Source organism: Ambystoma mexicanum, chromosome 2p, assembly GCF_040938575.1.
Source record: "Ambystoma mexicanum isolate Mex_15411 chromosome 2p, UKY_AmexF1_1, whole genome shotgun sequence".
In the NCBI taxonomy this organism is placed as follows: domain Eukaryota; kingdom Metazoa; phylum Chordata; class Amphibia; order Caudata; family Ambystomatidae; genus Ambystoma; species Ambystoma mexicanum.
In genome coordinates this window covers 804644246-804667057 of record NC_090923.1, presented here as the reverse complement: position 1 = coordinate 804667057, position 22812 = coordinate 804644246, and the positions used below count along the sequence as shown (strand labels likewise).

General features: G+C 47.5%; 1 protein-coding gene across 1 annotated transcript in view; it reads right to left on the bottom strand.

Annotated features, from left to right (window-relative positions):
- MAP3K10 (mitogen-activated protein kinase kinase kinase 10) overlaps positions 1-22812 on the bottom strand; it is a 561838-nt gene that overhangs the window by 55604 nt on the left and 483422 nt on the right. Inside the window, exon 8 of the mRNA XM_069644477.1 lies at positions 372-484. Within this exon, the coding sequence (XP_069500578.1) occupies positions 372-484 (113 nt within the window). The remainder of the gene's footprint in view (positions 1-371; positions 485-22812) is intronic.

The following is a 22812-nucleotide window of genomic DNA, read 5'->3' as shown; positions in this document are numbered from 1 at the left end:
CGTTTTGAGCCAAGCGGAAAAAAAAGAAGATTGTAGGTGTGTCAGAGACAGGATCACTGCCATAATGATCAAGGGACTATATAGGCTGCTTATGTGCTGTTAACTGTATTTCTAGCAAAGTCCCATGATATTGTATGATCTTCAGCAGAATGCTGCATTCCAGATAGTGTTCATTGAGAGCGCTTACAAGAGGCCTGCAAGTGGTTGTATGCATTACAGAATGTCTCCATTCACTTTCACAAAATGGAGGTAGCACTAATATGCCAACTCTACTCTTGATGGCTGTGACGTAGACATGGCTATTGCATTTCTTTGTAACCATGTTTCCTGTCTAATTCAGGGCAGAGGAAGACAGCTGTTCAGGAACTCACCCATTTCTGTGAGGCTCGCAAAGCCAGTCGTGATTGGCACGTGCTTGGGAGACTTCCCGAGGTTTGGGGCGCTGTTGGACCACTGCTTGCTGCCTTCACTGAGGGACTTCAGCCTGGTATGAAGGAAGAGACATTACAGAAAAAATAAGAATTTAAGGTGTAGCAATTTGCTCCATCACACCATTCCTCCCACCTGTTTGCTGAATTCTCAACTGTCCCAAGGGTGATTATACTGTACCAGTGCACTAGCTCCAAAGTGTAAGGATATATATATATAGTCAAACTCTAGGGGGCTGTGTAGATTAGCAGGAGATCACTGAGGGGTTATTCAATAATAGTGTTTTTTAAAAATTATTTACAGAATTCATATTTTGCACAAGACAAACCAGATCACCTCTAGATGTAGTCTCATTCTGTGCACTGCTGATTTCTCTTCAAACTGAGGTGCGTCATCAGAGGGTCCTCTGAGGTATATTTTCATGCCTTTGGTTCCGGTCACTGGTGCCCAGAAGCTGTAGGTGCCTACAGAAGCTGTAGGTGCAAGAGGAGTTTTGGTTGTGGATGGAAGCTTGGTGCAACCTTTTCTTGACAAACAATGCAAGAAACACTGCTGCAGCACTCCTCAGGACACTCAACCAGGCGCGGATAAGCAGGTTACAGGGATGACCACGTCATGATTGTCAGGGTTGAAGAAAGCCTCCTATCCCACGACCCGTCTATGGCAGGGAGATGAAACTTTGCAGCAGAACTTCAGCTGAAGACACCTGGAGTTTCGGGCCGAAACTCGGAACAGTGCTTCTGTTGTGTTAGCCCAGACTGGAGCTGGTCAGTCCACTGAGTGGTCCAGGGACACTTCCGAGAGCTCCAACTTGTTTGGGTATCAGAAGACGCTCGGAGCAGTTGTTCCTAACGGTTCAGAAGGTTGAAGCAATAATGAGGGTCTTCAGCGATCAGTAGACAGACAAGGCCCCACAGGGACTCCAGCTAGATTTGGTTGCCAGGCTTCTTCAGGGATCGTCCACGGGCCTTCAATGGTCTTCTCAGCTACTACAGGATACTTGGCTCCCCTTCAGATCTGCTGGAATTACTTCAGGACACCTCTTCTCATCCCAAAGTCATGTGAGTGATTAGTTTCCGCACTCCAAGGGCAAGATCTGCCCCACACATGCACACCAATAGTGGTCCAATCAGGGACCACTGTGGGTTTCAGGCAAACATGCACACCAGACTCTCAGGTGGCAGTATGTTAATTGGGACCAGGCAGTCCCAGCCCACTTCGTGGGAACCCACTCACATGGTTTGCCCTAGACTGCGAAGAGTAAGCCTTTCCCGGGCAAGTGCATGATTATAAAAAGATTCTTCTGACCTGGCAGGCTAAAGGACAAGATGGCCAAGGAGCAAACAAAAGACCTCGTGGCACAGCCATGTTTGGACAGTAGCCACAGTTAGTATCCAAACATGGTAAACGCGGTAAGGCTAACAAAAAGTACAGTAAAAGGTAAGAAGTAGTAACTGCTGCCACCAAAAAATCCCTTTGATTGTAGTCTAGGGTCATACAAAAGAAAACCTATTGCACCGCATTGTAAGATGCATTGTGCAATGATAAAAAGTTACCAGAAAAAGTAACAGTCAAAAGACTAGAGGAAACTGTTTCCCAGTACCGACAGCCTGAAGGACTGGTCAGCAGTGGAGTGAAGCTGAAGGCTTCACTTCATTGTAAAAAGTCAGGTCAGGGTGAAAAACAAAAGAATAAAGTTTAAGGGTCCTTAGAACATAGAGGTAAAGTTGCTAAGAGAAAACCTTCCTAACACCTACCAGAGCAAAAGGTACCTTTGTGCCTCCTCAGCCATCGTCTTTCTATATGCCACTACAGCCGGAAAGGCTTTGGTGGCAGGCTTTTTTTCACTGCCAGCATGTGATGAAGCCATTTGTATGATGTCCATAAGCAAGCACCGGGGAGCTCTTGGGTTAGTGGTCGCCATGTGGTACACAGTCCAATTCCCAGAGCACCCCATTCCCTGCTCTGGATGTCATGGAATCAGGATGTGGCACATGATTCATGGAGAAGAGGTTGCGATAGACCCAACTAGGACAGATCACCAAGAAACAAAGTTTTAAGGTCTAAGTTGGCTGTTCTTGAGGTGTGCCTAAGGGCTCGGCCCCCTCTGCTCCCCTTTCAAATTCATACATTCTTCCACTCCTGGAACTCATTAAAAGCTATGAAATTGTGCTGTATAACCCTGCTGACAACATCCAGTGTGTCGTGAAAATGAATGTATTCTAAATGTTCCTCCCCTTACTTATTGGCTATCAATATCTCGATGCATAGTGATTTGCTAAAAATGAAATCCAACTAAGTTTGGAATTTGGATTGTTGGTCTCCAACCCAATATTTTAAAATCATACTTTTGCTTATTGTACTGGACAACTTCCCCCACCAACAGATAAGGTAAGGGACCTATGGTATATCCCAAATTGTAAACCTTTGCTGATAACCCATATAAAAGCAGTAGTACAGGTTGACTTCTGGCATTTTAGAACATCGAAATCAAATCTCTTATTATTGGCCACTATTGGAGAAGGAGCAAATGATCTCTGTTCTTGCACTGGTTATTTCCAGAGTAATGTCAATGATTATATGCTGAAGTCACCCATGATTTTCACTTCACCAACTTCAGCACTTTCAAAATGCGCCAGCCCGTGTAATTTCTGTCACTTGACGACGGTAGTCTACTACCCCAATCCATTGACCTCTGCACTGGATTCCAGTCTCTGCTCAAATTCTACTGGAGACGCTATATGTTGCCTATAACACTGGACAAGGACCAGTTTAAATTCTTGGTAAGCTCAAGTAGGACATCCCAGATTATTGACATCAGCATCTGACCCATTAACGGTGAAACCAAAATATCCAAATGCAGATAGGAGGCAGTTCTTTCAGGTATCTGCCAGGGTGTCTTAGAGATTCTGCCAAGATTACTTGGACTACAATTTTAGCCTTTCTGAACATATCTTTTGGCAACACATGAACGTTTGCAGCTTTTACAGGGTGCCAGGGGCTTTAAATGTTCCTGTACATAATATATGTTAAAAACATCCACATTTCCCTCAGCCAGGATGACATTTCGGCCACTGCTCAGACCTTCTCCCAGTTCATAGAAGCCAGCTACTTATGGCTGCATTCAAGCAGACTCTAGCTGAATGGGGCAACAGCAGAGCACTATTCAATTTAACCCTGAGCTTAGTTCTCTGCTCCTTCTCCAAAACACAGCACGCCTGCCAGGGCTCTTTGGTTCTACAGAATGCCTGTGGATTTTGCAGCATCCCAAGGCTTGGGTTGCTTCTTCATCCTCACTATTAGAATTTCCTCCCTCAGATTATTTCAGACATCATCAATCACTTTGTAGTCCATAAGTCAATGAAGGCAGAGTTTTCACCCACTAACCTTCTACCACTAGATCAGCCACCAGCCCAACTATCGCAAGGACATTGCTTTGGAAGTGCGTGTTGGTGCTGCAAAAATGCAAAGAATCTGTCGATAAAACAACATTGAATATCAACCAATATGGTTACTAATGCTTGTTAGACTTCTTAAGAGCAGTATTTCCTTAAGCAAAGCGAACCGGCAGCAGCCAATCTTGAAATAATGAATTGGGAATGTGATTGTGGCTAACATTTAAGAGGCAGACTTCACAGCCATCTGTTCAGCAACTTCAACGTCGACTTCACACCCACAGATTCTAACATTCTGTCTCAGATATTAATACTCCCCCCACACAGAAGACACTACACATCTCCTCCTTATGGACTGAATAACAACACAAATGGAACAAGAAACACTCCCAGACTCAGAGGCGGTTCAAGGGTTTATTGAAGTTATTTTGGGCTTTAGGGCCTCTCCCCCTCCCTTGTCTGGTGTTGAACCTCGACCCTTACCCAGGTTAGTTAATATAGATGATTGCCCCCTACACTCTATTTCTAGATGTCTTTTCTTGTGATAAGCTAAGGACAGAATGGCCAATCTCGCAACACTCCCTCAGGGACTGCCTAACCTTTCATACACTAGCCAGCGAAAAATATTCTACCGGTATTTGGGAGTTGAGCCTTACAAATACTTTGTTAGATTCAGGCTCATTCTACAACACTCACTCTCACCTGTCCCTTTCCTAAGTGTTCCTATTGTCCCCTTTTGCCCCACTCCGCCCACCAATCTCCTGTCCCTTCTATGTTCTCACTCCTCCTATGTCTTGCTTCCACCCTTTCGTATTACTCCTTCCACTACTCGTCTACTCCCTCCTCCACACCGCTACTCCCTCCTCCACACCGCTACTTGCACTAGTTTCTGTCCCCGGTGGTCTCGGAGGCTTGTGGGTTGGTACACAGGCTTGCTGGTGTTGCTCGGCAACTCCACAGAATCCTCTTGTCTGCCTCCTAGGGAGATGGTCTATCCCTGGGGCTTCCTCTCTCCCCGTCATAGTTCACGTCAGCATCTGGCGCGCCGTCTACATTGGTGTTGCAGCTACACTTTTACTTGTCATATTTCTCTCTCTCTCTGCAGCTGATCACTGATGAGGTCAGTTGATAATTAAGTTCTCTTTTCTAAGTGCATGCCAGAACGTGTTTTCTTGCTTGGGTGCTGGATCTCTAAGGGCAACAGAAAGACACTAACAAGTATCTTATTTTGCATGTAGGACTTGCAATAACAGTGGTCTGCACAGAAACCTGCTGGCACGAGAGAGGGGAGGGGAGGGGACACAGGAATTGGGGCCTTCTCGACAGCCACGGTCCACCTCGGGGGTATGACTGGCTCCCACTCTGAGGGGTTCCCATGTATTTTTGAAAAGGCCAGGCAACTGGCTTTACCACACACAAAGACAAACTAGGACACACAAATAAGAGAAAGAAGCAACAAGTGGCGTTGTCCGATCCAACCGGAGTACAAATCCCTTCAAATGAGTGTTCTCCCAGTAAGGGGTCCCTGCAGTCAGGAGCTCACATAAGGACACTGCGCTTCAGTGCTGTGGCATGAACCAAATGTCTACCTGTTCCCCCATTTTTCCACTTTTATCAACATAGTAAAGTCCCATTGTCAGGCAATCTCATTTGCACTGCCTCAACCTTGAATGCTGGGTAATGCATCCCTAGGATGGTTTTCTCCCTACAGCCCATACACAGTATCACACTTGGCTACTCTAGACACACACCACCATTTATCACCACTTAGTTTAAAATGTACCACAAATTCCCAATTACACATGCATTTTGGAATGTGCACAATTTCTTGACTAAAACTCAGGTTTGTGGACATGGGCTTCTTGACAAGTGTGTTGCTCATGTCCCCTGCTATCATACAACTACTTAGAGCAAGCCTGCACCACCCAACCTTCCCTTTACGTGGCCATGCAACACATATCTAGCCATGTGTACTTTTCATTCTTATTCACATGGTACATAGAAAGGTAGCTATTTTACTTCCATGGAGTTATTAAAAGGCATCATTTACATTATGCAGTGTGCTACAATGCAGGCACAACAGTTCTAGCACTAGTTCATTAATGTCCCATTCTTTGGACAAAGACCACGGCAAACAATCTTTTGTGCGTTGCATAAATCCCTTACCTTTAGCGTGATAAAGTGCTTTTGTATTGGACTTAAGACTTTGTGAAGTATCAGATCCATCGCCGGTTCCCAGCCACACTTGTAACTGCTGCAGCCCTTCCTCTGCTCTGGGACAACCTGGACCTCTTCCTGAACCAGCAGAGGAGAGTCCAGAGTGCCCAGAGGCATCATCCAGGGCAATTGAATTAAGTACCCCTCAACCCCTAAGAACAGCCCACTAACTTGCTCTTGCAGCAGACAAGGAATCAAGCTCTGTCACAGACTACACCACCCAGGAACATGCTTCCTCTATCTTCAATTGCTCTTTGAACCTTAACCATGAGTCTCCAAGGGCTCCAAGAAATCCTAGTAATAGCATACTAGATGCAGGCCCCACCCTCAGTAAAGAGCTTAGGGGAACTGGTGCTTCTTTAGCAAAGCCTAATAACTCCTTGAAAATGGCCCTTATAAACACTAGGTCAATCAACAAGCATGCCCCAACATTCATGACCTCATCTTGGATTTGGATATGTTATGTTTATCTGAGACATTGATTACAGAATCCAGTAGCCCTATGACTGCCCTTGCTGTTCCAGAGGGTTATACTATTTACTGTACGAACCGAGCCCTAGGTCATGCAAGAAGAAAGTTCAAACTTTTTCCTGCCCCATGTATCTGCCAAGATTGTGAAATCCTTCACTTAAAGATGACCCCTCCGGATCACTGTTGTGCCAATTTCGTTTTAATCTACTGTCCCCCCTCGGAAATGCCAGGTTTCAAAAGAGAAATCTCACAGATCCGGAGCAAAACTATCAGACCAAATTGTTGCACTCACTTTTTGGGCGATTTAAACCATTGGCAAGCAACAAAGTGGATAAAGACGCCATTGACCTCAAATCTACACTTAACAATATCAAGTTTCAAGCATGTAACAATGAACCCTCTACAGCCAAAACAACATGCTGGACTGGGTGGTGGCAAAGAACTTAACTGCACACATGGACAACACCTCCCGGTGCATATGGTCTGATCACTACACTGTTGCTTGCGCAGCTTCAAAGCAAGTATAGCTGTCCATGCAGAAGCTTTGGCAGTGCCCTTACCAATCTATTCATTATTATTATTATTTTTTTTAAACGTGTTTATTTTAACAGACAGGTTATAACAGTACAGAGCTTAATCATTCGTGACATGAAGTATGAGACGATACATTTATCGCCCTTCCCTCGAGTCCTAAATTTCTCCTTCCCGTCCCTGCTGGGGATCCCCATCCTGTACAGTTCTTCTAGCCAATTGGGGCTTGTATGTCAAGGCTGGAAAGTTTTGGTCAAAGTCTAAGACCGGGCCCCAAATGTTGTGAAAGCGGTGTAGGAGGCCTGCCCCGGCAGCTGTCACCCTCTCAGTGATCAAGATGTCCCAGGGTTTCACCCACTAGAACGGCATAAGGGGTCCTTCTGCCGTTTTCCAGGTGCGAGCTATCACGTTTCTACCCGCCAGTAGGCACTGAGATAATAGTTTGGCTTTGGGTCCAGACCTTGGGTAGATTCCAGGAATCGGACCTCCAAGAAGAATGGGTTCAGGGTCTAGGGGGAGCCGCGTCTGAGTGATGTCTGCAATCGTCGCTAGGCATTGTTTCCAAAAGGTTTGAGCCTTCGGGCAGGACCACCACATATGAAGGAAAGACCCTATTTGGCCGCATTGTCTCCAACATTTTGGGTTGAGTGTGGGATTCATATGATGAAATCTTAGGGGAGGAAGAGGGTCTTGTAGGCGCATTTTTTGTTTGTGATGCAAGATGAGGTGTGGGCCCGGGACCAAATATCAACCCATAGTTGGTCCTCAATAGGGTGGCCCATGTCCGCTTCCCATTGGGCCATATATCGGGTCTTGGAGGCGTTTGTATAGAGTGGAGATCCTCCCTCGGACCGGGAGCTCATTAAGGGTCAGTTCAGTAGCTGTGGGGGGGGGGGGCGAGTAGCTGCCTGGCGGGTCTGTGGGTGAGTGCACCAGTGGCAAAGCTGGATACACGTGAATCTGTCCTGTTCCCGAATCTTGAAGAGTTCTTTACATCGCTCAAAGGTATAGGGTTGGCCCCGGGTTTCCAGGCCTCCCGCAATCCAGGACCTAAAGTTCCAGGTGGACAGTCCCGGTGAAAAAGCAGGGTTCATGAACACCCGGGAAAAGGGGCCGAGTCCCACCGGGATCCTCTTTTGCTTCAGCGCTTTGTCCCAGACCGAAACGGTATGTCTGGTGGTCGCCAGAAGTTCCCGCCACCGTCGCCGTTCTGGCAGATGGATGTGTGGTAGAAAGCGTAGCGGGAGATGTAGCTGCGCCTGTTCAAGATCCACCCATCTGGGGCGGTTAGTAAGTATCTGCCATGATTGAATGCAGGCCAGCTGAGCTGCCATCTGGTATTTCTGTAGATCTGGGACCCCAAGGCCACCGAGCTTTGCGTTGCCTAGCATCGTGGCCTTAGGGACTCTAGCCCTTCTCCTCTTCCAAATGAACTGCAGCATTTTCTTCTGTAAGTTTTGGAGGGCTGGAAGTGAGGAACAAGCGTATAAAAATCTCGGTAGTAAGTTCATTTTACAGGCTGTAATATGGCCCATCAGCGAGATCTCTTGTGCCGCCCAACGCTTTAAGTCTGCCTCCAGGTCTGTGAATAGTGGAGGAAAGTTTGCCCGATAGACCTTGTTCGGGTTTGCTGGGATCTGGACTCTGGTCTGGTCGGCTACTGGATAAACCCACTCCCATAGTAGCCGACTTCCAGAAGTTGATGGCGAAACCCGTAACCTTTCCATAGCTCACTATCTCAGCCAGGGCCTGAGGGAGTGAGGTACGGGGCTCTGTGATGGTCAGAAGGACATCGTCTGCATAGAGGGCCAGTTTATGGTGCGCTGTGCCCGATTGAAAGCCTTTGATTGCAGGGTTCAGCCTAATACGTTGGGCGAACGGTTCCATAATTAGTGCAAAGAGGAGCGGTAACAGTGGACATCCTTGCCTGGTTCCGCAGGTTAGGCTGATAGGGGGGGAAAAGGTGCCATTAACTCTGAGAAGGGTCTTGGGTGCTTTATAGTTAGCCAGCGTCATAGTGCAGAATTCCAAGCCAAATCCAAAGGCCTCGAGGGTGAGCCTCATAAGGTCCAGTCCACTTTGTCGAATGCCTTAATTGCGTCCAGGGCCAGGAGCACCAACTCCCGGGAGTCTCGGGAGGCAAGTTCCACCAGGTCCAAAGCTCTACGGATGTTGTCGGCCGTGGAACGGTGTTTGAGGAAGCCACTCTGATCAGCGCCGATTATCTCCGGCAGATGTTGGGACAGTCGTGTTGCTAGAATTTTAGAGTATATATTAGCATCTATATTGAGCAGGGCGATGGGTCTATATGATGCAGGGTTCTTCGGGTTGCCTCCAGGCTTAGGCAACAGGACCGTAATTGACTCTTGCATGGACGGGGTTATAGTGCCCGTGCACCTGAATGAGTTAAACAGTTGTACCAGAGGTGCCAATAATTGGGGTTTGAAAATCTTATAGAACCTGGTTGTGTATCCATCCGGGCCGGCGGCCCGGGATTTAAGGGCCTTTATCGCCTCGTCCACTTCCTCGTCGGTAATTGGTGCCTCCAGAGAGTCACGGACTGCTTTTTTTAGTTGGGGCAGCGCTGCTTTCCATAGGTATTCCCTCATGTCCCGTAACGGAGCAGTCATCACCTGGGTTAGGTGGGCCGTCGCGAGCCGTAGTTTATCTTGGTCAGCGTATTGGGTTTTGCCATGTTGATCCCACAGGCCCACGATCGTATTATTCCTTTTTGCCTTGGCGAGTTTGGCCACCAGAAGTTTGTTTGCTTTGTTGTTCTTAGCATAGTAAAACGGTTTAGCTTTCATGGGCAATATGTTCGGCGTAGTGGGCCTCGATCTTTTTTTGCGCTATCCGGATAGCCCGCTGTGTTTTAGGGGTCCAGCCCTTCTCCTTATGGGTCCTTTCCGCTTTCTCGAGTTCTTCCTCAACGCTCTGACGAGTTTGTCATTTATGCCTGTGATAGGCCACTCCTTGGGCGATCAGTTCCCCCCCGCACCACTGCCTTCATTGCGACCCAGTTGTTGGAAGAGGAGGTGTCTTCGCTAGGGTTTTCCTTAAAGAAATTGTTGATTGTGGTTGCGATCACGTCTCTGAGTGACATCTCGTTAAGGATCGGGTCACATAGCGTCCACCTGCGTTGTTGAGGATTGGAAGGTCCCTGCACTCAGATTGCCAGGGTCACCGGGGCATGGTCGGACAGGATTCTGGAGCCAATAGTCACATCATTGGTGAACGTAAAGATTTGCGGGGATACTAGGAGAAGATCTATCCAGGAGAACGTTCTGTTGACATAAGAGTAGAAAGAAAAGTCTTTTTCGGATGGGTGAAGCACCCTCCATGAGTCCACTACCCCTAGAGTTCTGAATAATTGCAGGAGAGCCAGGGCTCTAGCGAGGTCCCCGGCAGAGGGTGGGTGCGACTTGTCCTTCACGGGGTGCGGGACCCCATTAAAATCACAGCCAATTACTATCTGGCCCTCCAGGAAGGGAGAAAGAGTTGTACTTAGCGACTCATAGAAGAGTGCCTGGCCCGAGTTTGGCGCATATACCGAGACTATGGAGTATAATTGTCCCAGCAGCAGACATTTCACTGCTATGAACCGCCCCTCCGGGCAGCTAATGGAGTCCAGAATTTGGGGGTTCAGCACCATCCTGAATAGAATTGCCGTGCCACCCCTCTTGGAGTTCCCTGATGCGAAGAGTTGCTTCGGAAAGTTTCGGGAGCGTAGGCGGCGGAGGTCCACCGGCAGTTGGTGGGTCTCCTGTAGCATAGCCATTGCCGCATTGTCATCCTGAAGTTTCTGTAGGATTGACTTGCGTTTAGCTGGCAAATTCAGTCCCTTAACATTCAGGGAGACAAACCTCAGGGTCTGATGTTCCGGGGCTAGATCTGGAGTCGCCAACAAATTCTGAGGATGGGGCGGAGATGCAGACGGATCAGCCATCATGCCTATAGAACAGTGTGTAGCCAACATGGCCAGAATAACAAATAGTTTTGGTAAATCGCTCCAAGGACTCACAGGTGGATTGTGCCTTGGAACTGGGCATGGGCCGTGGGGCAAGGCCCACTGCATTAGCGCTAGCGTTCATCTATGTTCCTGTAGGTGACGGTCGGTTCCAGGGAACCGGGCTGGCGAGCCGGGTCAGAAATGCTGGTGACTCCCACTTGGAGCGGGGCCCGGTTATTTCCTCTTCCGGAATCTTGGAACCCTCGACCACGGGTTTTGTTTGGGTTTAGGGGAGGCCATAGGACCGAGTGAGCCTTCGCCTCAGTGGTTGGTGGAGGCGAAGGCCTGGGGGCGTCTGGGTGCATAATGTTTTCAGCATCGTCCAGGTGGCTAATTTTCCTTAGTGTGCCCTTGTATGAAAATTGCAAGGCTGTGGGGAAAAGCCATCTGTAGAAAATTTTTTGGGCTTGACGGAAAGTGGTTAGCGGGCGGAGGGCTCGCCTCTTCTGGAGAGTGAGAGGAGATAGGTCTTGATAGATCTGGAGGGAGGCCCCCTGGAATGCGATTTCATCTTTGGACTGGCTTATTGCTGAGATGGCTTCCTTCGTGGTGAAAAAGTGCACCCTAGTAATAACATCGGGCGGAGCATTCGACTCCACTCCGCGACGGGGATTCAGCCTGTGGGTGCGGTCTAGGATAAGCTGTGAGTCCTCCAGATCAGGGAGGAGAGTTTGAAAAAAAGGCCCACGTATTCAGCCAACCCCTTTGTCTGGGATCAAGGCAGGGATCACCCGAATTCGGAGGTTGTTGCGCCGAGCTCTATTTTCTAGGTCCTCCTGCTTGTATTCTAGGATTTCGCACTTGTCTTGCAAAAGTCTAATTGAACGCTGGACCTCGGTTAGAGCGGGAGGTATGGTCCTGGGTGTGATCCTCAACCTCTCCCAGTCTCTGTTCCACCTCCGAAACCCTTTTGTCCGTACTCTCTAGCCTGGTAGTAAGTTCCGTCATACAAGACCTGAATTCTGATTTGATGTCAGCCATAAATTCACGGATATCCTCTTTGGTCGCCGGAGGTCCCTTGTTGTCTAAGGATTCCTGTGAAGCGGAGGAGAAAGGGTGCTGTTTCTTCGCTTTGTCGGATGAAATTAACATAGTTGCTATGTCCGAGGTCTTGGAAGATTTTGGTTGTTTGGACATTGCGTTGCCTGTTGGCGGCGGGTCAGCGGCCACAGGGAGCCCCGCAACAGTAATGGCGAACTGCCGCGGGAGCCGCCCGGGGATCCTCAGAGCCCCACAAGAGGCTAAGGTGTGCTACCCATGCGGGTTATGAGCCTTGTCCATGGGGAGCAGGGCCGTGGACCGGGGCGCCCCAGGAAAAGTTAAGGGAGGGGCAGGGAGGAGAAGGGTCAAGGGACTCTCATGCGGGCCAGGCTTACCTCCAGCTTGAGTCCGGGACCCTTTAGGAAGGTACAAAGTTTCCAAGTGGGCGCTGATTGCTCCCTCACAAAGGTGGCGAGGCACGATGAAATATTCACCAGGGGCTCCTGAAGACGGATCCCGCCACCAACCGCTGCATGAGGGGGTGGGACTCCTGCCCCAACTCCAAACGTGGCCTCCTGGCACCTCCCCGGCACCCCTCACCAGGAGTTATGTCACTATAGGGGGCTGTTTGTGAATGTCCATAGACTGGTAAATTGACTCCACCAGGGAGCTAGGGGAGCCACCCATGCGGCCCGCGGAGGTCTTTGTCTGTTGGAGGGGGGGTACCCCTCAGTCCAGAGGTGTGCAGCTGCAGGATGGTGTGGGCCGGGGCGCCCCAGGAGGAAGAAGGGAGAAAAGGGCCGCTAAGCGGGGGCTAAAGAGCGCTGCAAAGGTGCCCCCGATCAGGGCACGGGCGGCGCAAAGCTCCAGTCTCTCAGGCAGCCACAGGAGCAATCCGGGCGGGAGATAGGGAGGAGAAGGGACGCAGGATGAGAGAGTTGAAGCTGGCTGGGGAGCGATGGGGCCCCGCGGGTCGACCGCGGTCAGAAGAAGAGGGGGAAGGCCGGGGAGCAGCTCCGGTGAGGTGTCGGGGCTCATAAGCGAGAGCCGCCTAGCTCGTGGGTGCTGCCGAAGGTTTCACGGTGGGCAGACTCCACTCTCCTCCGGTAACAGGGGAACCACCAGGTGTAGCTCCAATGTGGGCTCCTCCCTAGATTGATGCCTCCGCTGTCCCCCTCCGGAGCCGGGGTCCGCCTCTAAGCCCCGCCAGGAGCGGGTCTTCTCTCCACGCCGGCCGCCTCAACCGCAGCTCCCGCTGCCAGGGATCCCCTACCAGGACTCTGACACGGCCGCCCGCGCCGACAGTCGGGTTCTGTGCGCCGGGTTCTGTGCGCCAGCTCCTAGGGGTGGGGGGGGCCCTCTCCCTGCGGGACCGATCCCAGCCGGCGTTCGCGGAAGGCCCACGAGGGAAGTCCATAGTGGTCCTCACCGCCGTGTGTCACGCTCGGGGGCCCGGGCTGGCTGCCCTGACTGGAGTTCCACCGACACCCCCTCCGCTCCGATGCTTTAGGCGGGTCCGGGCCTCTTCCCGCAGACAGATGGGTTCAGTCTGCACTTCCCGCCCAGGCGCACATCTCCCCCAGCGTGCGTGTTATGGGGAGGTTCGCCTCCGTCTCCCAGCTGCATACGCGCTCATCCGCATGCCCGCCATCTTGGCTTTCTCGGGCGGGGGAGGGTGCCGGGATTCGGACGGTGATTTTAGGTATAATGCACCGTCACCAGCCCTTCATCTCCGAACCGTTTGTGCCCCATCGGTTCCGACATTCGTAGCTGGCGTCGGTGGGTCATTTAAATTACAGGAACTGTATAGATTTAAGCATAGCAGCGGGCGATCCATGGGCGGCTTTAGAGGAGCGACCACATCGAGTCGGCTCCAAGCCACGCCCCCCCCTATTCATTTTTTTTATAAACTCAATCTTTATTTGATTTTGAGCAGATAGTGAAATCAAATCTGAACAATTATATATCCATGCAAAACATGTCATGTGTAATATGATAAATACAGGAAGTAGGGGGATTGATGGTATGGTGAAAGGAGTCGAGAAAGGTGAGCAAGATGATAGGCATAGGGGATGATAAGATCAGATTAGATGAAACAGAATAAGATGGGCATCCTTTGTGTATTAAAATAAGGGGTAATGTCTTCTTAATCTATAGATTAGTAGGTGGCCTCAAGTTAGGTTGCCGTGTGTACTTCTGATCTTGCAGGGTTCATCTATCTATCTATCTATCTATCTATCTATCTATCTATCTATCTATCTATCTATCTATCTACAGGGTTTAAATATTAAGCCTGGTTATTGGTCTGACTAGGGAATTGTCCAAGTAGTCATCTAGTTTGTGCCAAAACTATTCACTTTTGACACATTGCATTTTATTTTGTAGGGCAATTTTAATAGAGTTGCGTGAATGGCAAACCCAAGCCCACCATGTATAATGAGTTTTAATAGATTTTTTTCCGTTTTCAGTTGCACATAATTGATTTTGTGGCAAGTATCCACAGAACATCAAGTAACCAGTTGTGATTTCTCACCTCAAATATATTTCTGACCTCACTTTCAATCGTCTGCCAAAGGGTGTAACATTTTATATTAAAAAATCATGTGAATTAAGCCACCCATGTCTTCTGAACAATGCCAAAAAAGGTTGTTTTCTCTAATACCAGCAGTGGTGGAACATTTCCAAATAAGAGGCCCCCAGTGATTCTCTATTTGGCACCCCTTGCCCAGTTTGTAGTGCCACTTTGCGTCGTTCTACAGGAGTTTTCGGGAAATGTAAATGATAATAACATACCTAGGAGGCTGTATTACCTTTGGTCTCAAAGGTTTGTACTCTTCCGATCATGTCCTGTGTAAGTTCAGTTTTGAAAAGAAACCCATTACTTTTAGAAATGTATCAAATGCAATATTCTGCAGAGGGTGTTGAGCTTTTAGTTGAGTGAAAGACATTAAATGACCTCCGTATCATAGGTCTTTGACTAAATTTATACTGGATTGTTGCCATTTATTCCAATAAATGTTGTTATTGGGAATCTTAATATTTTTGTTTTGCCGTAGCATTGTACAAAGTCCTTAATTCTAGAATTACAGTTTGACTGTTAAATGTAGTAAATTGATAGTATCAGTACTGACTGGGTTATCAATTTGTTTATTTACACTTGATCTATATACTATGGCAAGAGGTTTCAGAGGGACTAATTGTTCTGTATCTGCCAAGAACCAAAGTGAGGTATACTAATGGTTCTCAATTAGGATAGCTATTTCGCTCCATGAGCAGCCCAGAAGGCTTTTGGACAGGGCAGTGACCGCCAATATTGAAGCCTCCCATCTTTTTCCTCATTTTAAGATTATGGAGAGCAATTAAAGGGTTTTTGTTAGACCATATGAATTTGCATCGTATGGAATCTACTGATTTGTATATTATGGTGGGAATCTCACTGGAAGCATACTGATTGTATAGTTAATGACTAGTGATGGTGTCATCTTTATCAGTTCAACTGTACAACACCAAGATATATGTTTAGGGGGAACAATTCTCAGTTAATACTGTGATTTTGGTCAGCACTTTAACGTTGGCCTCAATGTTGAAAAGTACAGCTAAGTATTTAATTGTTTCTGCTACCATTTAAGGCCAGATTTTATATCATGGATCTCATACTGTGTTCATTGAATGGTTTTTACTTCTTATTTAGAGTTATTCAAAATATCACCAGAGACCTGGATGCTTTTATCAAACGTTTCTAGTAGAAGATATAATAAGGAACTGATGCTTGGTAAGAAAGATTATGAATCATCATCATATGCTACCATTTCGAAAATCAAAGAGCTTAAAGCTATACCTTCAATTAATGCATTATCTCTGATAAATGAAGGAGTGCTAATGAAACAATTGATAATCTGGAAAGACAGCATCTTTTTCTTCTAACTTGTTTCACATTTGAAAAAAGTTGAATTATATCCATTTATATTGACAGGCTCTTGGGTAGCCGTAGAGTGCCATGAATTGTGTGATGAATTGGGAACTGAAATGGAATTTTGAGAGTATAACAGCTAAAAAGGACCATGAGACGGTGTCAACTGCTTTTTCACAGTCTAGTACTACAATTGCTGTGGGTAAGGTCATTTTGTGGACCTGATGTAACATATGACAAAGCATTTGGGTGTTGTCACCAGCTAATCGCTTACGAATGAATCCCAATTACGAGGTATTATGGGGGATATTCTTTTTTCGATTATATAATGGCCATAATCTTTGCATAGAGTTTACAACCTAGATTGAGGAGTGAAATGAGTCTTTAGTTCTCGGATTATGGATATCTCAACTATTCCTGTCTCTGCTGCAATAAAAGTAATTTCACAAAATGGTGAATTTAACGTAGGAGATATGGTAAGAGGTTGTGAACAAACATTTGAAAAAAACTGTCAGTAAAGCCCTTGGGGTCTGCAGATTTGTTTGCAGGAGGGTGCCTATGGCTCTTATAATTGCCTTTAGCTCAATTTAAGAACCTAAGCATATCTTATCTGATGATGAGATGGTTGGGAACTATAGATCCTGCAGCTATTCTTTTAATCAAAACTTAATTTGATCTGTTCATGGGGGTATATCGTTTTGAGAAACATTCTTTAAAACGGTTTTCTCATTTTTGATTGTCATAGTTATCCTCTCGTTTAATCTCAGCTATCAATTAGTTTTTTAATTTCCTAACAGGGGTCAGATTTGTTATTAAAGCAAAATATGTTGCGCTTGATAATTTGAATCCAGGTATGAGCTCTGGCAGTGAAAATGTTGTTAGTCTTAGTCATTTTAGTTTAATGGTTATACGATTATTTTGTCAGAGAGAATTCAATAATATCAAGCAATTTTATATTTTTTTAAAATATTGATTACCAATTCTGGTAGATTTCTGAATGTTTTGTTGATATGGTGGTTTTCATTGCATCCCATGCGAGTGGGCCTTTGTCTACGATTGTGGGGTTATTCGTAAAATAGGATTCAATATCACTATTGATCTTGTTTATGTAAACAGTAGATTGCAGAACAGTGTCATTTAGTCTCCATTGCTTTTCCCACTCAAGAGTATTAAGCCAATAGTTTAAAACGTATACAAACATTGTATGAAATTACAATCGGCTTACTAATGGGATCAAAGGTAGAGGAAAGAAATGATTTGTTGGTAAAAATATAGCCATAGATGGAAATGATCAGTGTGTAGCAGGAGAAGAAGGTAAATACTGTTATATGATCTCCAGATGTCAACTAAATTTAACTTAAAATAAAAAATTAAAATAAAAACTTGGAGCAAATGCTAAGCAACATTCTGTGCGATTTTGTGATCCAATAGTTAATTATAGACATTTTGTATCAAATCGGATCTATTGGCATATTAAAGTCAACACAAACCAATATCATATTGTTTGATGGGACTATTGATTCCCAAAAGAAGGCAGATTCCACATTTGATGCATAGATGTTCATTGCAAGAACATTTGTGGCTTCATCAGATAAAGTGCAAACTAACCATTTGCCTTTCTTGTCTTGTTCGTGAATGGCTAATGTAAGGTTTGTATTTACAACTCCATTTCTTTTCCCTGCTGCTTCTGAACAGACAGTGTAGCTAATCCAATTATTTGTTAATTGTTTTGCTTCTTTCAATCCCAACATATGTTTTCTCTGAATAGGATTGTTTAATCCTTTTAGATTTAGAGAAAAACTTTTAGATGGTTAGCCAACATGTTGTAAGTATTGAGACAACTGAACACATTTATGCATATTCGGAACTGATTTTGGTGCACATGGATTTTAACCCAATACTAGTTTCTTAGTGTTTAGAGGGGTGTGTTGATACAGAGCTTTAGGATTTGTATCAGTCTGGACTCTGAAGGAAGATGTTGCAAAGAGAAAAGCGGCCACGTTTTTATAGGAAGATGACTCCGCTCTTTTAGGTGTCATTAGAAAGAAAGCAATGAGATAAGAGGCTGTATAGGTACCAGAGGGAGAGTAGTATAATGAGATATTGAAAGGTGATCGAAGTAAATATGGAGAAGCGAGGTTGGAGTATAAAGTGAAACATTGTTTAAAAAGATAAGCAACATGATTTGATAAGAAATAGTACATTCTATGTAGGGTGCACAGTACTGAGGGATGTAGACCAAGGCTACTACAATAGGGCATCATGCTATTGTAGCCTAGTTACAAGAATGGGGGTGCCTTGCTCTCAGAGCATAGGTTGCAAAAACAAACGGTACAAAGCATTATAAATAAATAAATGGAGGGAGCATAGGGATGTAACGGAACCAGAGCCCCCCCCCGCGAATAGCTCCATTTGAGGAACCTTCTCCTCCCCCCCCCACCCCCCCGTACCTACCATCATGGTTCCCAGCTAGGAGAAAATCCAGAGTCTTTAGCACCGGGAAGTCGTGAGATAGCTGCCTCGTTTGTGGCGGCGGGACGCGACTGACTGGCTCCCGATCTGCCTCCAGGGACCAGGGATATTGCACTGCAGCGCAGGGACGTGTGAGGGACTGGAGGCCTTGGTCCCTGTGGCGTGATTGCTAGTCTCCTTTGACCCCCTGGAGCCAAGGAAGGAGCAGACCCTGAGCACCAGGGGATACGACTCGGGGAGGTGAAGTGCCCCCCCCCAGAAAGCTGAACAACGTGGGGGCCACCTCACACTCAAGAGTACTGACCTGGAGCAGTGAGCTTCAGCACCAAGTATGGCCTACTGTGGGGACCAGGAACTGCCATTGCTGCCTGCAAGCTCCCCTACCCCTGTGCCGCCAACTGACCCACGGAATGCTGGGTGATTACCTAGGTGCGGAATCATCCTGAGTGGAGCTGTCCTTCGCCCCACCGGCTGCCTCCCCCACCTCCGGCCCAACACCTGAGCCTTACCTGCGACCTGCCTTGGGAGTGAGCAACAGGGCCCCCCTATGTCCAGGCCCCACCCCTGCAGCCTTTTACCGACCTAGCCCGGCTTAACATCCTTTTGCACACCAGTCGCGCGGCCAGGGTTTACTACTTGCTTCCCCCTGACCCGCCACAACCTCCCTGCACCCAACGAGAAGGACCAATGACCACAGGCCAGTGAAGCCCAGGCCTGACCCATCACCCATGAGTTGGTCAGCCTTGCTCCGAAAATACCAGTTTGACCAGACACCTCACCAAACCCAGGAAACCATGCCCGTCACGACAGCTCCTGACACTTAGGAGGTCCAGTCAATGAGTTAGGGAATGGCAGCCCTTCTGGAAAAGGTAACAGGTTTCAGGGCAGACATAAGCAAAAGACTGGATGGGCTGGACAAAAAAAGTGGATAGTATAGATGACCGAATCCAGGGCCATGAAGCAAACCAAACCTCTGTTGACCTGCTAGAGACCCAGATGGACATGAACTCTCTGAGCTGGTGAAGAGGGAGGAGAAGTGTGCGTTAAAGATGGATGATTTCGAAAACCGTGAATGCCACAACAATCTATGTTTTTTTGGTTTTCCGGAGCAGGAGGGAGAAACGCAGAGTGACATTATCAAGGCCATAAATGAGGTCATCAGGAAGTTCTTCAACGAGGAGGAACACCAACGAACCCACCATCAACAGAGCACATAAGACGGGGGCAGAGCCAGAGGGCCAAGGTTCTGTGTTGGCAAGATTCCACTATTTTGCAGAGAAAACTAAGATTCTGGACATGACAAGGAAAAGGGCCCAGCAGAATTGGGAGCGTCGCAAATAGCAGTGTTCCAGGACTTGTCGGCCTTTACCTTGATCAGGAGGAGGCTCTGTGCACCCTTGACAAAATGGCTCAACTCAAAAGGAGTGCAATATAGATGGGGTTTTCCTTCTCCCTCGCCTTTGAATTCAAGGGATACAAGTACAGCCTAGTGACAGAGGATGACATAGGCAGAGTGGCACAGGATCTCCTGGGAGACATGGCCCGGCGCCCACCCCAGAGGCGCGAGAGGGTGCACAGAACGAACACCAGAAGGCAAATGGATTTGTGGACAGGGGTCGTATCCGAGGCCATCGTAAATTTAAGAAACTGAACCCAGTGTCACCTTCACAATCCCAAGGAAGGCGTTAATTGTTTGAATTGTCCATTAAAGGGAGGTATGGGGTGATACCTGATGGGGTCCAGGGGCTCTCCGAGCCCTGGGGTTGGCCCAGGCCCCTCAGGGCAGAACAATCCCGGATGGCTAGTTAAGAGGCCAGAGAGCCGTCTGGACCCCTCACTGTGAGGCAATGTTCTAAGATGTTAACCAGTTGAATGTCGGGAAGATTAACTTTCCAGTTGAGTGGGGGCCAGGGGGGTGGCGGTGAGTTTAGACTTGAGGAGCGGGCTCAACAGGGGGGCTCAGAGGTGTTAAAGTGTGCTTTCGCAGGTAGTCCTTGGCGCCACTAGGGGTCGGGGGCAAGTTGGGCGTTTTGTTGTTCACAGAAGGGAATTTCAAGTTATGCAGGCTACCAAGTACCAGATGCATTCAGTGGGAAGTGGCACCATTTACATTCGGAAGTAAGGGCACGCAGCTTTGGGCGTTACGCAGTACAGTGCTAAAACTTAGGGTCACATGAGAAATGCCAAGCCCCCGGATGGCTAGCACAACACACACAATGGCATTGGATTCTTTAAACATAAGAGGTTTGAATTCCCCGCACAAAAGGTCCTTAACTGTTTGTGAGTTCAACCGGCTGAAATTAGACTATGTTTTTGCAGGAGATCCACTGGCAGAGGGAGAGGGGACCATCCTTGAGAGCCAAGTCAATAGGGGAGGTGTTCACACTTCCTGTCTGTCTAAAAAAGGGGGTAGCTCTCCTAGTTGCGAGTAGGCTTCACTTTACCTTGAAGGCGCAATTGAAGTACCCAGGAGGCCGCTTCGAGATGTTGAAGGTTAAAGGGCACACACATTCACAGTGGTCTCTCTCTACTGCCCGAACGAGGCATAGGACCAGCATTGGGAGACACTCAAGAGTAAAATTCAAGCCTTTGTAGAAGGCACATTGATAATTGGGGGTGATTTTAACATGATTCTACACCCCAAGCTAGACAGGAAAAGAGCAGGCCCCCAAACAGCAACCCAGTCGCAACAAAGGCTGTCCTCGCACTTTCAGAGTGTTAACATGGAAGTTTGGGTGGTGGATTCCTACGTTAGGGGAGCAGGGCCGGGACCCCCCTTTCACATACTACTCAAAGGTGCATGATACGTTTTCAAGGATAGATTATATCCTCGTTGAATCCCCACTATTGGAAAGGGTGAGGGAATCCACCACAGAAGTGATCCCGTGGTCGGACCATGACCTGGCGAGAGTTAGAATTGGTGTATTGCCCCCAGTGAACCACGAGTCCAGGGGGTCAAGCAACGAACAGTTGCTGCGAGATAAAGAGCTAGCCCTAGCGCTGTTGAAGGCGATCAGGGAATTCTTTGAGTTTAATGACAACAGGGAAGCAGGGATCCCGGGGATCTGGGAAGCCTTTAAGGCCATGATTTGGGAAGTCCTGATAGGAATGGGGGACAAGAGAAAGAGAGAAAGGGCAGCAGAGAAGGTTCTTAGGGGGAAAATTGAGTCCTTACAGCTGGGAGGGAAACTGAAATCCCAGATGTTTCCAGGGAAATGGGCTAAGCTGCAGGGATACAAAGCTAAACTGAAGCCCTCATGGTTGGCCCAACTGAATGACAACTGGCATTCCTAAAGCAGAAATATATGTAAAAAGGAGAACAGGTTGATAAAATACTGGCATGAAGGTTAAGAGAGCAGAGAAACAGTAGAAGGGTGGTGGCGATCCGCCCACCAGAGGTGAAAATCTCCTTGAGGACCCCCAGGCAGCTGAGAAGTTTTGGGTATATTACGGGAATCTCTATACTTCAGAATACAAGGGGGATGGGACTGATGTAGACCGCTTCTTGTACTCCTTCCCCATCCTGAGCCTCCCACCGGAAAAAGCTGAAGCCCTAGAAGCTCCCATTACCGAACAGGAAGTGATGGACACTGTTAGTGGCATGAAGGGGGGCACGACGCAGGTAGAAGATGGTTTTACTGTCTATTTCTTTAAAAAATATTTTGCTCTACCCTGCCCCCATTCCTGACCAATCTGTTCAATAATGCCATGGAAACGGGCTCCCTCCCAAAGTCCATGCTCTCAGCCCTGATAGGTCCTTCCCTTCCTTCGGAATAACTACTGTCTCAGTGCCAATCCTATCGACCCATCTCCCTCCTAAAAACGGATGTTAAAATTATGGCAAAACTGCTGGCCAATAGACTCAGTCACCTGATGACCTCACTGGTGCATGGGGACCAAGTGGGGTTTTTCCCCGGCCGACAGGGAGCTGGCAATGTTACGGAAATCAATAGACCCGATACACAAATCAAAATGCAAGGGCCTGGAGGCATATTTGATTTCCACAGACTCAGAAGGCCTTTGATCGAGTGGAGTGGGAATACATGGGAAAGGTCCTATTGAAGATGGGGTTCAGTAGGAACTTCAGGCAGTGGATTCTGGCCCTATACAATGGCCCCAAGGCAAAAGTGGCAGTGAATGGCACAATTTCATCTCCCATTCATCTCACCAGAGGAACGAGGCAGGGCTGCCCAGTCTCCCCCCTGCTATATCCTCTGGCCATGGAGCCCCGCGCAATCGCTATCAGGGAAAACCAAGGGATCACATGAATCCAGCATGGGGTAGTTGATTTTAAACTCCCCTTGTTTGACAATTACCTACTTTGCTATTTGACGAATTTTGCAAAATTCCTCCCCGACTCCTTGGCCAGATAAACCTGTTCCAGATTAACCTCCCAA